Source organism: Pseudorca crassidens, chromosome 7, assembly GCF_039906515.1.
Source record: "Pseudorca crassidens isolate mPseCra1 chromosome 7, mPseCra1.hap1, whole genome shotgun sequence".
Classification (NCBI taxonomy): Eukaryota; Metazoa; Chordata; class Mammalia; order Artiodactyla; family Delphinidae; genus Pseudorca; species Pseudorca crassidens.
Window position 1 is genome coordinate 58,572,628 of NC_090302.1, and position 16,260 is coordinate 58,588,887.

Sequence of the window (16,260 nt, forward strand, 5' to 3'; positions counted from 1 at the left end):
AAAAAATCCAGCACAGCGTCTGGATCCACACACATCAATCTACACACTCATGCAGTACCTTTTCCTGCCTCCTGCTTTACTGTAACCTAAAGTTGGGAAAAAACTGATTTTGCATTTAAAAACAAATCAATTTGAGAAGAAAATGCTTGTCTCAAATGATAAATTAGTTTATATCAGGAAATAACGATTTTTCTTTCTTGACCTCATTCGAAAGAGACTTGCCCATAGTTTTCAACATGGAATCAATACACATTACAGCTTCAATAAAACATCAGTATATGTTAGGTAGTCTGTGATACATTCACAGTCTTGATCATACCTCCGTGGAGAAAATAATCTTGACTGAATTATTACCCTTTAAAACAATTCATTCTCTGCTGTTCGCACACTCTCCCCAAACTTTAAAGAAAAGGTCATGAATAATAACCTTGATATTTTATAAAGAACATTTACTCAAGCAACTTCAAAGATATAGAAATAAATTATTCATCTAGTAGTGACACATATTATAATCCTTTTTACCTTCAAATATATATGAACTTTCTAATTACGTCAGAAATTAAAGTTATGTTAGGTACTGGGCCATAAATACAAATACAAAGCAATTGAATTGCAACAGGCCAAGGAATGTGTCAGAAAGACAACAGTGTCCCGATCAAACTTAAGGGAGCGCTGACATGTCGGGAGAGTTTCAAATTGTAACCAGGCAGATGAACTGGGTGAAAATTCCATTTTTAAAATTTCATCAAATACAGGGTCTTCATAACATCATTTTGTACTTAATATTTCATATATTATCTTACAAGTGGATAGCAACCACCTCTTCACAGAATTTTAAAACCAATGTGTTAAAGAATGGAGCATCTCAAAATAGAACACAGTGAAACCTTCCTTCAGATTCTATGGAAGTCTGAAAAAAGAGTGATAAACATAGATGAGTTACTACGGTTAACAGAATTATTAATGATGGCAAATGTGAGAAGCAATTCACCATTTCTTATCAAAAAAGATTGTGGATTGTTTCTATCATACACACAACCTAAATCATAAATTTGAAAACTACTCAACTAGAGATACCCTCTTTTCAGAGGATACCTCATACCCAGAACCACCTTTCACGTGCAAGATAAAGACTATTACAGAGGGTCTAGACAGTTTCATTCTTAGAGCTCTGAATTACTCTGGCTAAAACTGCTAACAATTCTGGTGTGCTATTAATCTTGCTGGAGTGATTATGTCTTCTATATTGCTGAGACTACCTTCACCAGCTAATCTGAAACATCCAGAATTGCGGCTGGCACAGACACAGCCACTTCCTTATTTAGAAGTAATTTAGCTGGTAATGCTCTAACAGGGGGCTATCAGTGTATAAAATGATGTTTATTCAAACACCCAATGAACACAACCATACTCTACTTTCCATAACTTTTGTCTAAAACATTAGTTTTATACATATATACATTCTTTTTTTTAATATTCTTTTCCATTATGGTTTATCCCAGGAGACTGGACATAGTTCCCTCTGATATACAGTAGGACCTTGTTGTTTATCCATTCTAAATGTAATAGTTTGCATCTACCAATCCCAAATTCCCAGTCCATCCTTCTCCCTCCTTTCCTCCCCGTTGACAACCACAAGTCTTATCTCTATGTCTGTGAGTCTGTTTCTTTTTTGTAGATAGTTGAAGAATCTTTTTTTTTTAACACAGTCTCTCTTTATAAAAGAAATAAATATACTTCCATCTGAGAATTCATGAAACTCAGGTGTCACGAGATGTAGCATAAACTGATGGCTACTAACAACAGTTACCTAAAATACTTGCGGAAAGAAGGAAGAGAGAGAGGAAAGATGGGAAAAAGGAAGAGGAGAAAGAAGAAATCTACCCAGTACCTCTGATAAGGGCTGGTCTCTGGAACACCCATCTTATGAGCTGAGAGGCAAGTGAAATTGTTTATACTTCTCAGGAGAAGGAACTGAAGTATCATTTTGGAGAAATGTCTGATGACTGCACATCAAGGGGAAGTACAAAACCTGATATATGGAAGTCATTTATTTCTAGTCTTAATGACTAGGCTGAAGTCAACTTTGGATATGTCACTTGGACAGTCCCAAATTGTAAAATTTACTGACATATTATTTCAACAAATATTTGAGTACATGCTTTGTAACCTCTCCTGTCTAGGTGCATACAAGCATGGATAAGTCAAACATAACACCTGCTCTCATGGGATAAGCAATACCAATTTCATTCCTGTTTAAAAGGATCAAAAAGATCCAAGTTGTTTGAATTAGAAAAATAAGAGTCATTGAAGCACTGAAATAATAAAACTGAGTGAATAAACTTTTATGAAAACAGGTATTTCTATGTGTACCTATCCTCCTGCATAAAAGGGTAAATTTAGTTTCTTTTCTTTATTTTCAGACTCTTTTGCAAAAGTTGCCATTAAAAGCCACATCTGATGGTGCAATTTTAGCACAGAACATACTCAATAGGAAATAACTAACCAGAGAACTAAAGATGTGCCTTCTTTGAGCCTTGCTTTTTTTTTTTTAATACTAACTTTGAAACTGGTACGATGTCCCACTTAAAGCCCTTGATTTTATTTTTTTATTTATTTTATTTTATTTTATTTTTTTGCGGTACGTGGGCCTCTCACTGCTGTGGCCTCTCCCATTGCAGAGCACAGGCTCCGGACGCGCAGGCTCAGCGGCCATGGCTCACGGGCCCAGCCGCTCCGCAGCATGTGGGATCTTCCCGGACCGGGACACGAACCCGTGTCCCCTGCATCGGCAGGCGTACTCTCAACCACTGCACCACCAGGGAAGCCCTGGTGATTCTTAATTGTGCAGGAATTTTTTTTCTTTTATTATTTGTATTTATTTACTTATTTCTCTTTTCCAATATCTGTAAAACATGAAAATGTAAACAGGTTCTGTGATGTCTCCTCAGTGAGAAGAGAAATCTGAAGATCTTGTAAATATTCATTTTACAGAAAAACTCTTTAAGAAAAGCAGCCTCAACCATGCCTGTCTTCCTCCTTGTCTCTTTTCTGACATACAAGACAACATGTCACTCACAGAGAATAAGCTCAGAAATTCATTTGATGAATTTTGTAAATAATAACACTAAACTTTATAACTAAATTATATTAAAATTAAAATTATGAATCCATTAGTGTCTTGCAGACAAGACTATTTTGCTTCAGTGATGGTGCTGGTGTTGGTGTTGATGTTCGGATAGAAAGAGAAGCAATAGAAAAATTGGCCTTTTCGAATGGAGGAATAAAACATAACCAGATAAAGTTCAGTTAACAGGGGGTCGGGGGAGGGATCCTATGTGAAGCGTACAACCATCCTTATGGAGAGGGCAGCATGTGTTCACTCCATGAGCACATTATATGTTAAACAGAAGAGGAAGCAAACACAGCTAAGATCCTCTCCATAAATGTAGGGACTCAGAATTTTAAACATTTGGCAAAGTCCTTTTAAGTCTGCTGATCAAAGGAGAGTGAGTCGGGAAAGACATTCATCCTACCATCTGTTAGACTCACAGCCACAATTAATATTCTTTATCAATCATATATCTCTTAGTTTTATCTTAGTGGTAGATCTAGATTCTATAACACTTGAAACATGAAATTTTAGAGGTCTACTTTATGAAAACAAATGCAAAAATACTACTTTTGCAAAATTTAGGGAAAACAAACAAACAAACATACAATCAACTGAACATACTACTAGGCCCTCCCAGGGCTTTGGAAGGCACCAGGTAAGTGAGGGCCTTGACAGTGAAGTTTCCTTAGCTGCAGGGTAAATCTGTCTCTACCTCAACTCCACATCAGATTACTTCCCCTCCACCACACCCCTCTAGATTTTCTGGCACCAGAACACGGAGATGGTTTGGTGAGGGCCTTTCACCAAGGAATCATCACTGGAAGACACAAGAAGAATGGCCTCTGGGCTTAATCAACACTGTTTGCATGTAGTTGGTCAGGCTTTTTAAAACATATCATATCAACATATTTTGTTTGTTTTTGAGTTATCAGAGCCATCTTTTAAACATGTTGATACGAAATTAAGACAAGACTAGCTAAACCCCAGTCCTACTGGGCAACACTGAACGTCCTCCTACCTCTTTGTAGCTGGTTTACGGTAAATTACTGCAAAGAACAATTTAAGTCCAAGCGAACTCTTCCTCCTCAGCAATGATTTAGCTGTTGATAAGCTGAGACAAGGGATTTCCATTTGCTGTTGAGTGGGTAAGTGCTAACTTTATTCATGCATCTTCAACAAAGATTAATGGGACTCCCAGTTAAGTCCGCTGTAGCACTTGATGTCAGTTTATAACAGGCTTGGCAATACCTGGAAATTCAGATCTGTCATCATAAGATACTATGACATGCATAAAACTCAAGTGTAAACAGAAGGTTCTTTAGGGTACAGGGTTCTAACCCAAGTTGTTAGGCCTTAGGAAGTAACAGATCTAAGAATGTTCCTGTTTTGAAGTATACACTAATGGATTTTCCTCAAGGGTAGAAGCACCTGAACTTCCATTTTTTTTTAATAAATAAATATTTCATTATGAAAATTAATTTTGTTTAAGGAAGTTGTCTGAGGAAGAAGATGTTTTAAGGTATTTTATTAGTACACATTAAAATCATTTCCTATTTAGGTATGCTTTGTCATCTCCACCCAGAGCAAAAAATAGTCATAAAAAATGGTGTTGAAATAATAACTCCTTTTACTATTAGTTGGGAGAGAAACAAATGGGAATATTACTTTGAAGGTAATTACTTAAGCTTTTTATTGCATCATATTTTCTCAAAACCCAAGCAAAGTATATCCCAAATCTTTCTACGGATAAAATATAATTTTCCCTCAGAACATTTTTACTCATCAGGAAAAAAAGGCAAGTTTAATTTTTCTGTCAGTTGAGGCGTCATACGTCAAACACATTTTACATTTCAACAAACCTTACTGTCATATTGATGGAATCTTCAAGGAGACATTAGTCCTTCTTATGCAAGTACTAACTTAGAAAGGCGTAAGCTGAATTACTGTGAGCACACCTCTAAAAATAGACCTCATTATCCCCAATGACAGTATATATGTATAACTGCCTTGTCGTTTTGACCAAAATTATGGTTTCTGTCAAACAGAGATTGTAGCTTCCTTGAAGGCAGGTGGTGGTAATGTCTTTTCCATCTTTTTAGTCCCAACACTTGGTGCAATCCTTGGCATAGGGAGAACCATATTATCAAATGAATAAATTCATGAATTTAATACAAATTGCTTCTCATGCACTGTGTGCTTATCTTTGATGTGGAAGCAATACATTCTGTTATTTCTGATTTTTAAAAATAAAACCTTACATGAAGTAGTTCTGGAAGAAAAAATATTTAGAAATGCCTTTGTTAAACTTGTCATTTGCTCACTCAATCAACAAATATTTACTGAAAACTTATAACATGTTGAGCACTGTGCAGGGTGCTCAGTCTTGAGCAGAGAAAAGTCCTGCCTTCATGACACTTCTAGTCTAAGTATGGGAGATAACTCTGTTGCGGATAAAAGAAAAGCTCCCTCTCATTTTCTCTTACGTACACACCCTAATCACTTATGTCAGGATGACATTCAAATTTTAAATACTCTGTGGAACCCACAGTAGCCAACTGGTGGCTCACGCATCTGGCCCATAGAATTATTAGTGGACAAGGCAGCACAACTTAATGACTATAAAGTATGTGTTTCCCTGGCCTTACAGAGATGGCTCTGCCTGTGCCAGAAAATGCTGCTTTACAAATACGGCAGTGCCCTTTAATCAAAATAATTTAAAATGAATTATTGATAATTGTAATATTACTGGTAGTAATCGTATTGGTAAGACTAACGATATCCTCCACGATGACTCACTTTAACTGAGTGCCTGGCACTTTGCTAAAAGCTTTACGTGGATCATCTCCTGGAATCACCCTCTCAAGTTCAGGCAATAGGCCTTATTATCTCTACTTAACAAACAAAGAAGCTAAAGCTTAAGAGAAATGTGAGCAAAGCCACAGAGCAAACGGTGGAGTTAGGATTTGAACTCAGACATCTGTTGGCAGGACCCGAACTCGTAACCACACCTTTTTTCACTTCCTACATCCAAGGCAGTAGCATAACCGGAAGAAGAAAACAAACAAAAATCCTTTTCCATTACCTCTTTAAAGGTTGAAACAATATATGAGATTTTCCCACTTCTTCTAAAATACATAACTAATGATGCTGCATTTTCAAAGGCGTTAAAAAGATTAATGGTTTTTATCTATTCTGTGATCTGGGACAGTCCAGATATAATAGAACAGAAATCCCATTTTAGGTATGACCTTAGTTTGACCTAGGCGGTCCAAGCAACTGACTATCGGGGCCTAATGTACAAAAAATTCTGAAGACTATGGGAACGCGTGTTAACACAACATTAAGCGCAAATGTACTAGGGGAAAAAAAGAAGTTACAATTCTTAGATATTGCATATTAGAGAGCATTGTACCAATAAATGATCTCCAGTTGTTCCAAATAACTTGGCAATGCATGTATATTTTCAGACTCTCATGTTACCTTATTTCCATGTGAAAAGCTGATTTTCAGTCCTTTGGACTAAGCAATGTTTTATAAGGCACAGAAAACTTTTCCAGAATTGTCAGTCCTACCCTTTTTCCCATCACCATAGACAGGCACTATTCCAGACGCTGAGGATTCAGCAGTGGACAAGAGGGCCAAACCAAAGAGCTCAGCTTCAAACGGATAATGGGAGAAGGCAGCAACTTTTATATCTGAGTCACTGTGCCACATCTAAAGATAAGGAGCTTCAAGTTTAGACATAAGTAATGTGTCTAAACCCATATAGGTCAGAAACAGTGGACTACTGATAGGAACCCATGTCTATCTGGCTACAAAGAGCATTCTCTTTCCATTGTGGTTCCCTCTGTTTCACTACCTCTCTTTGTAGCGTTCATTCCATTTGCCTTGATTTTCTGGGTCTCAGTCACACTCTCCATCCTACAGTGACTAATGAAATAATGATCACTTTTGTCCATTATACATAGAGTGAGATAAATTCCTGCTCAAATGGTCTCAATACACTGTATGTGTTTACATAACCATATCTATATACCCCTCTTTATATGTATACATTCATTTCACAAATATTTGTTGGGTGCCCAATAAATGCTAGGAACATGTCTAGGCCAGAGAAAAATATAATGGAGCTTATAGGCAAAGGGGGGAGGGAAACATAAAAGTTTCAAGAAATAAAGAATATAATTTCACATATTGCAAAGTGCTACGAAGCCAACACGTCATACACACACACACTACACTATATACATTGCATGTATAAAACATATATATATGTACACATACATATATATGCAAATATATTTCCCAAACAGAATTTTTGGTTTAACTATACAAGGTGTAAGTATTGATAAATAACAATCAACTTTACTAAAAGCTATCAAGTTCTTATGAGCTAATACTTTCCCACTATCTTTAATTTTCTAGTTGTCTGACTGATCTGTGGTTACCCATGCAATTAAACAAATACTCAAACAAAAAGAAGTATTCATACAAACTTAGAAGGATAGAAAATACCTGAAAGTTGTAATAATAATTTGCTAGTCTCACTCATGATACACAGTTTCACTCTTTTAAACAGCTCCTTTGGTGTTATATTCTGAAAAAATGTAGGCTCTCTTCTAGGAAAACCCAAACTGAGATCAAATTTTATTGCCTGAACACACACATATCATCACGTATGTGAGAAAAAAAAATTAATAGGGTTACCTTGTGGCCAAAATCTACTTGTTAAAAAAAAATCCACTGTGTGAAAATAATATATGCATATTTAATGCAAGGATAAAGTTTAAAAATCAAGGGTAAATGTTAAAGATACAAAAAATAAGGGCATGGAAAGTTCTGAAATGTAAATTAAAACACAAGCTCATTTAGAAAGATCATAGATAAGACAGTCTTTAAATTGTCCCACTATCTTTAATAAGATATATTAAGAATACTAGGATGTATGTCATCATATTTGTGTTTAATGTGGCATTAATTCACAAGTCTTTTTTTTTAGTAAGATAAAATAAGTTACTTGCTCTTCTAAGGAGCTATATAACTAGGATTTTCATAATTAAACCCTAGATGAGGCATTTGGTATATCTATGCCCTAAATCCCCCCCAAATTATGCATGTACAACTTTGAAAACTACATCTTAATTAGTAGCTTAAAATAAAACTAATTTTGAAAGCCAGAAAGTTGAATTTTTAAAAATTGTTCAAATTTTATCAATGAAAGTCAACCAAATATCCAGTTTTAAAATATAAACATCAATTGCATATAAAGCACCGTGAATTGTTTGATATGTTACTTTCAGTATTTTTAGTAAACCTCTGCAAATTTCAACTCATATAGAGATGGTCAATATTAACTTAGTCACGTGATTTCTCACTTGTGTAGTTTAATCTCTTTGGCCAATGAAGTATGTCCCAACCTCATTTTCTTCTACTACTACTCTTTTAACTTCTACTCTATTCTGAGCAACTACTGCTTATACCTACCTGTGATGGTTAATTTCATGTTCAACTTGACTGGGCCACAAGGTGCCCAGACATTTGGTCAAACCTTATTTTGGGTGTCACTGTAAGGGTGTTTTGGGATGAGATTAACATTTAAATCAAAAGACCCAGTAAAGCAGACTGTTTTTTCTAATGTGAGGGGGGCCTCATCCAATCAGTTGAAAGCCTGAATAGAACAAAAAGAATGAACCTCTCCCAAATAAAAAAATTCCTCCTGCCCAATCGCCCTCAAACTAGGATACTGGCACATTCCTGCCTTCAGACTCAAACTGAAACATCAGCTCTTCCTGGGTCTCAAGTCTGGGTCTGCCAGTCTTCACACTACACCATCAGCTTTCCTAGGCTTCCAGCTTGTTGACTCACCCTGCAGATCTTGGGTGTTGTCTGCCTCCTTAATCGTATAAGCCAATTCCTCATAATAAATCTCTTTACATATATAAACAAAAAAAGTATAAATATGCATATACTTATATGGGTTCCATTTCTCTGGAGAGCCCTAATATACCACCCACACCCACCATCAAATATTTAGCAATTTCTTACCTGTGTATATAATCAGGTTCATGAAACTTTCTCTATCCCTAACAGTCTCTCACACTAGCTCTGCCTGATAAAACCCTACATAGTCTTCAAGCCTCAACAGAGACCTCTTCTCTCCCATGATGCATCATCATGGTGGAGTTTTTCCACTTTGCACACCCATAGCACGACAGCACTGTTTTCGGTCACCTCCGCTTGTCTGTGGGTGGTGAGCTGGAAGAACATAGTTCTTCCTGGACAATGTCTTGTACATCATAAGTGAGTATCTGAAGGGCTAGAATACATTGTCACAACATAATACGGCAGGGATTATTTCTGACTGGGTGAAACCCAAAGGAAATCTTAGCTGTATGACCAAGAAAAAAATCATTTCAAACTCTCTGGACCTTGGTTTCTTCCATCAAACACGTAAGAGATTTGGCTCGGTACACCAAATTCCCTCCCAGCTCGACATTTCTACGGCTCCATTAACAAATCAATCAACAGTAAACACTCACATGACTCAATATTCATTTTAAAATTATCTTAAATAATATAATATGAAGCCTAAAGTAGAAACTGTTCTCACTTAAATGCAGTAATTCACAAGTGCACTCATTCTCTCTGAGCCCTTTTAAGACATAACCCCAGCATGGAAAAACAAGTGATAATGATTAAAAGAAAGCAACATGCATCACCAAGAGGAAGGTCCTTAAAAGACTGATCACAAGGGAACACTCAGAGCCTCAGCTCACACACGCTCATTCTCCGAAATATAATAAGTTTTAATGTTTCTCCGCACTAGGGTCTCCACGGAACTGTTCACATGGGCTCCTGCCTTTGTCAACACTGATACGTAAAGAGTAGTTATTTGTAAGTACTACAGAAAGTCAGAAGTTTCTGTTTACTTATATGGCTCTGCCCACCACCAGCTCTTTTCAGCATGGAAATGCAGTACTCAGAGAGGCTTTATCGTGTTGGTATCAATGTATTCCAAGTACTCAACTATTTTATAAGCCTTTTCAAAGAATCTTCACTCGGTACCGTAATCGTCAGCAAGTTTGTTCTGTGTTGGCCATCCTTCCTTTTGTTTCAGTCTTTCCTAAAAATCCTTTTGTGCGACAGTCAAGCAGCTGTGCTTTGTTCTTTAATGTTCCTAGCTTGGATCCCCAGCCGAGACCATTTTATAACATAAACGGCAAAGTACCATTTTCACAGCAGGGACAACTGTGTTCATCTTCAAAAAGAGGCATTAATAAAATGAGACTGTAACGAACATGCTAATTCTGATCACAGGGTAGTGCACGATGGCAGAGAGTTGGCTGCCTTCTCCCTGAAAGATAGTAAAAGTTGTTTTTGTTTTTTTTTTTTAAACAACTGCTATAATGGTTTACTTTTTTTTTTTGAAACAGACCTATTATGCAAACATTTCTCTCCATTTCCCAGTGAAATGCCTTTTCTGTCTCATCCAACTGCTCACTGTGTGTTTTACTATATCAGTAACAGTTACCTTCAGGGAGCAGGGAGCATCTTTTTTCCATCTTGCAAGAACTGACTTGTTGAAATAAGCATGTCACCAAATCACAGAAAGCTAGAAAGCAGGGATCTGAGTGATCACCAATTCACTGCCTTCCCTGTGCACACGGCAGCAAGATAAATAAAGAAGTAAAAGAACAGGGAAGTTAATAGATTTGCTCAAGATGTCACAGCTACTGTGGGACAGAGCCAGAGCTGGAACTCAAATTACTGGAGACCTGGACTTGAGGACGTTGTGTATTATGTCTTGATGGTGATTATTCATAAACTGTGATGCACGTATGTGGAGTAGATCCTCAAATACAAGTGCCATTTCATAAGGTACACCTGTAAAACTAGGCAACTCAATTGTCTGTTTGGCCAGCTATCTTTTGTTGACAACAATTTTACTTTGTGTGTGCTCTAGGAACAAGCTAGAAGATAACAGCAACAATGGTATATATCATACTCTGTTTTCTTGTGGTAATGCTCGTGCTGGTTTGGGGATCAGTGTTATTTCAGAATGGGCAAGTCTCAGCAGATAATCCACTAAACTTAGAAAAATGACATAGTACATGCTGTTTTGGATGACAACAAAATGTGTATTTTCTGATTACTACCTAAAAAAAACACCTAAATTCAAGAAACATGACATTTAGACATCTCAGACTATCAGAGACAAAGTTGACTAAATTTTTCTAGAACTTTCTCTTAGAGAGGGGGAGTCATGTGAGCAAGAAAAAGGGATTCTTCTTTTTTTTTTTTGGCCATGCAGCACAGCATACGCATATGGAATCTTAGTTCCCCGACCAGGGATCGAACCTGTGCCCCCCGCAGTGGAAGCACAGAGTCTTAACCACTGGACCACCAGGGAAGTCCCAAGAAAAGGGGATTCTTGTCTTTCTACTTGTCTAAAACAGGCAGATGCTCCTGGACTCTTATAGGAAAGAAAAGTCTATGGAAGGTGATATCTCATTTTCCCTGTCCAGTGGTGGACAAGATATATCTGAGAGAACATTTTCATCCCCAGTTATCATACATTTACAAGTAATGTAATACCTTTAGACAAGAGGAAACTGTGGCCAGTGAACCAAAGATTCAGAAAGAACCAATTCCATCTGGATGATAATCGCTCTTCTTAAAACACCCTCTCTGGTCCTATACTTTGCCCTTCACTGAAAGCTTAATATCAAATCCAAAGTCCTTAGCAGAATCCCACAATTAGGTAAGACTCAACCCTTAATAACCACTCAGTGAGATGTGAAGGGCTTCACTTAAAGTTCTGCGTAGAAGGGAAACGTGTATGACAACTATGCTCAGCCCCTTTAAGTGCTATAGAACTACGGAGATGGTATGTTCTTGTGTTTCCACAGGCAGGGCAACCAAAAAAAGTTTTAAGTGACCTGGAGGCCATAAGTACCACATTCAACCCCACTTCTCCCACTACTTCTTCCATGAACTGCAGCCTACAGCGTATAAATGGTAATTGCTCAAATATCTCATTCCAGGGTATGTTCAGCCCGAGCTTGTAGTTATCTTTCCTTATGAAAACAGTTTTTCAGAGCGAGGGTAATTTGAAACGAGCTACACAGGGAAGATTTTCCCTGAAGTACTCCCTTCAATGCACATGGGTGGTCAGAGTATTATTTCAATGTCTTCTGCATTAGCTGTACAGGTCAGATGATTAAATCTCCAATTAATTAGGTCCTCTAGTGGCCTGTGTGAAATAAATTAGTGATCTCCATCCAGTCCACTTAGACAAAACCCATCGTGACAGCTGGCACATTTTTGGCATTGTCAGCAGAGTGGGTAAAAAGTAAATGACCCATGTGGACAAAATGGGCATCTAACGATGGGTATGGATGAAAAGTGCAAAGTATTTTCCATCCACTGCAGAGCAGAGAGCTTGAGTATCTGCCGATGTGATTTGCAAGAAAAAGTGAACTTAAAATGAGCACGAAGCCCATCAACTATGGAATGAAACTCTTCACATTCATCTAGTTAACTGTTCACAACGTTCATAATCTAGAAATGTCAGTTTACCACTGGGATATTTGTAAAGACTATTACTAATAGGATTACTGTTATTTAGAAATTTTAAACAAAGAGGTAACTCTAGGAAACAAGATAATTCCCAACTCCACTTATTTCATCCTATAAGGATATATAAAAATATTCTATTTTAAGGTAATGTTTAGGCTACTTTTTCATTATCCAAAATACCTTTGAGTTTTTCTCATGAAACATTTCCAAAATTGCTAAACATAGTCTTAAAAAAATAAGGTTTAAGTACTTTACTAGAATTATAAATTTTCATACAAATGTACTTATATATGACAGATATGCACATAGAAAGTCAAGATTACATTAAAATTTTCAAATGTATTTGTTTTATGTGGGAGCTAGTTGGATAAAAGCAGATGAGATGGGAGGACCTCAGTCAACTGGGAGGCAGGAAAACATAAATCCATATGAATGTCTATGTAAAGTGATATTTTCCTCCAACTTCTTGTTAATTCCTTCCTCAAATGCATAAAGATTAAGTCAACCCAAGTGACTGCCACTGTTTCCTTTTAAGGGGTTTGTTCCGGGAACTCAGAAGGCGAAAACACCTAAAAAGTTTCTAATAACTTTTACTTGATTGCATCTTTGTAATACGTTTTCTACATAATAGCATTAGTTATAAACTACATGAATAAGCAAAGATTAAAAGTTTTAAAGAAGACCAGCGAATCTGATTTAGCTTCCTATATGAATGGCCCCCCAAATTACTCAACAATCTTCAGACCTTTTATCTAAGTTTATGTGAACATATACATGTATATCCACATATATACATATTACAGTATGTATAAACATAGTCTCCAAGGTCCCTTTCAGCTCCGAAATCTGACTTCTAACTACTAACTGCTCTTTTTTTTCCTAAAGTCTTATTCTTACCTAACAGATTTTACTCCTCTCTTTACCTTTACAAATATTTAGAATTCATTTCTTTTAAAACCCATTCATACAGTTCAATTATCTATAGTTAACAGACTATGATTTCTTCTCTCACTGATTGGGCTTCCTGTCCCTCATGAGTTGGAACTGGCTTTCATGCTTTAGAACTGGTGCCTATGAGCCCATCTGAGAATAAATGACCTTATCTGGGGTTGTATGGCCTGAACTGTGGTGATGTCTCTGTGGGGTGAGTCCTTACATGGCTGTCTGTTCCACACTCCATGGGATTCACCGTTTCTGACCAGCTTTTATGTTAGCTTCTGGGTTCTAAGTATCGCACTGCAGAAATAGTGCTAGAATTCTTACCTTGTTCAGAAAGCTGATCTAGCTCCTCTTATTTTATATAGGTCTGTGTCCTGCTGGAGAGTTAAAACTTCAGCCCTAAATCATATAGTCCATTTGGTTATTACCTTGGTTTATAAGATTACAAATTATCTCTTATCCGAAGCACTTGAGCACCTGGAAATTTCTTTCACGTTTGTAAACCTAACCACACATTTAATTGTATTTTCAAATATTTTATCAACATGTCTGTATGTTTACAGGGGGATGGAGAATTTCCTATATGAACACAGTGTGTCATAATGGCCAGAAATGTAGCTCAAATTTGACTTGTTTGTTTTTAAGCAGCATTCTGTTACATGCAATTAAAAGATCTATATCCAGTTGGTCAATATTTCCCCTAAGACTTAGTAAGATTTTATAGTACTTAAAGCACAGTGTAGGATGTATATGTAAATATTATTTTCTAGACTTCTCAGATTGACTGATTAATTTTGGTACTAAACAGATCTAAAAGAAAATATTTTTGATTGTATAAAACATACAGAGAAACATACATGCCTCAAAGCGGGGGTGGGGGGGATGGAATGGAGGAGAAATGCTCTCACTCTATATATGTTCCTCTAAGATTATTCAATTATGATCTCTTCTTTCTAATTCCATTCATCGGAAGAAAGGCTATTTTACTAAGTTGTGGAATCAAGCAAAGCAAAGTTCAAAGCAATACAAAACAAACAGACAAATGCAAGTGTGTATGAGAAAGAAACAAAGGCACAGAGGGTTAGTCTGGAAATGTCAACTACGACGCAAGCCAAATTAGGCAATATTCTTATCTCTATGCAAAAGATTGAATTATATATATAATACAACGGAGCATTATTAATCACTAGCCATTATTCTCTAGCACTGTCATTCTAAAGGAAGTCTTGGAAGTAGATACACCGTACTACAGATTTAGCAAGTCAGCCCATGCTTTGGGCACATTGCATAAGCCACATAGCTGGAAACACAGAAGGGGACACACTGTTTCCAATCACTCTGCATCAACAGATGTTAGTTCAAGAAATATAAAAGACTGAAACAAAACACTTTTTTTGGACATAAAGAAGAAAGGTGCCTTTCTTGTTCTTGATTCCTCTGCTTAATAAGAACTCATCTTTAGGTAGTAGATATTCCTTTAATTTTGCAAACACCAATGTCAGCTTTGGTAATTTCCAAAAAGTAGTTGCTGACCTAGATATGAAAAATCCACACACAAGTGAAGCTAACATGCAAAACAGTAGCATACCCTGCTTCCTATCAAGGCTCTTTACCAAAAATCAAAATGGTATCTGGCATTTGAAATCAGCACTTCCTTGGGACTTTCTTTCCTTTCCCCGACTAGCATTTTTTAAGTCCTAGGAGAGAAGGCACCCTCTGTCTATTTAAATAAAGTTTGACCCTAATCAGTATTTTACTTCATTTCCCATTTAAGTGTCATGACAACTGTAGTCTTTTCAATGATTCTACAAAAGAACACCTGGGATACAGAATTTCAACTACACAAGCAGCAGCCTTGCACTTGAATACTTACCTCGTAAAACTGTGAGTCTGGTGGATACACTTATTTCTCCCACATTATTCGAGGCCACACATTCATAAATTGCCTCATCTCGCGGAGTCCGTAAGGGTTGTATTCTGAGAACTGATCCAGATCCATCGTCAAACTCTATTACCTATTAGAGGAAACAATAGCTGTCACAGGTGTTGTTACTATCATCTGCCTCTCAGCTAAATCTCTTAATGCAGTGGTGAACCAGCCATTAGGCTCAGAATAAACTCAGAAGCATTTTGAGACTGAATTTTGATACAGTGATGAAACAGAATAATTGCTCTAATGTACTGAATCCTATACGGCAGAATGGAAAGACATGAAACTACATATGCAAAAATGTAGATTTCTTGTCTCTACAGAAAACCATCCAGGGTTTAATCATGAAAATATTCTAGTATATGTATCTAGGGCAATGTGACCTTTTTATTAATTTTGCAAGAGACTTGCTGCTATGATGGATACACTTCTTAAATTATTCTGTCTCTGATAGCACATATGCACATGTGGATCCATTCACTAATTGGACGATAAGGTGAAGAAATAATGTATGCCACCACTGATAGCTCTTCTGGTTTAAAATGTCTCATCCTGAACAGTATAGATGAGCAAACCATGAAGAGAAACTGCATAAATCTAGTACTTAGGCAGCCAATGAGATGGCTTTCATAGCCCCAGAGACTGATGGCATGCATTAATTTTGCCATCAATCATTCCAGTATTTGTTTTAGCTTAG

At 36.8% G+C, this 16,260-nt stretch overlaps 1 protein-coding gene across 35 annotated transcripts in view; it reads right to left on the reverse strand.

Annotated features, from left to right (window-relative positions):
• The window catches only part of PTPRD (protein tyrosine phosphatase receptor type D), a 2,145,367-nt gene that overhangs the window by 299,953 nt on the left and 1,829,154 nt on the right, over window positions 1-16,260 (reverse strand). For all 35 annotated transcript variants that reach the window (XM_067744351.1, XM_067744350.1, XM_067744358.1 and 32 more), the window contains one exon: window positions 15,507-15,648. In XM_067744351.1, the coding sequence (XP_067600452.1) occupies window positions 15,507-15,648 (142 nt within the window). The remainder of the gene's footprint in view (window positions 1-15,506; window positions 15,649-16,260) is intronic.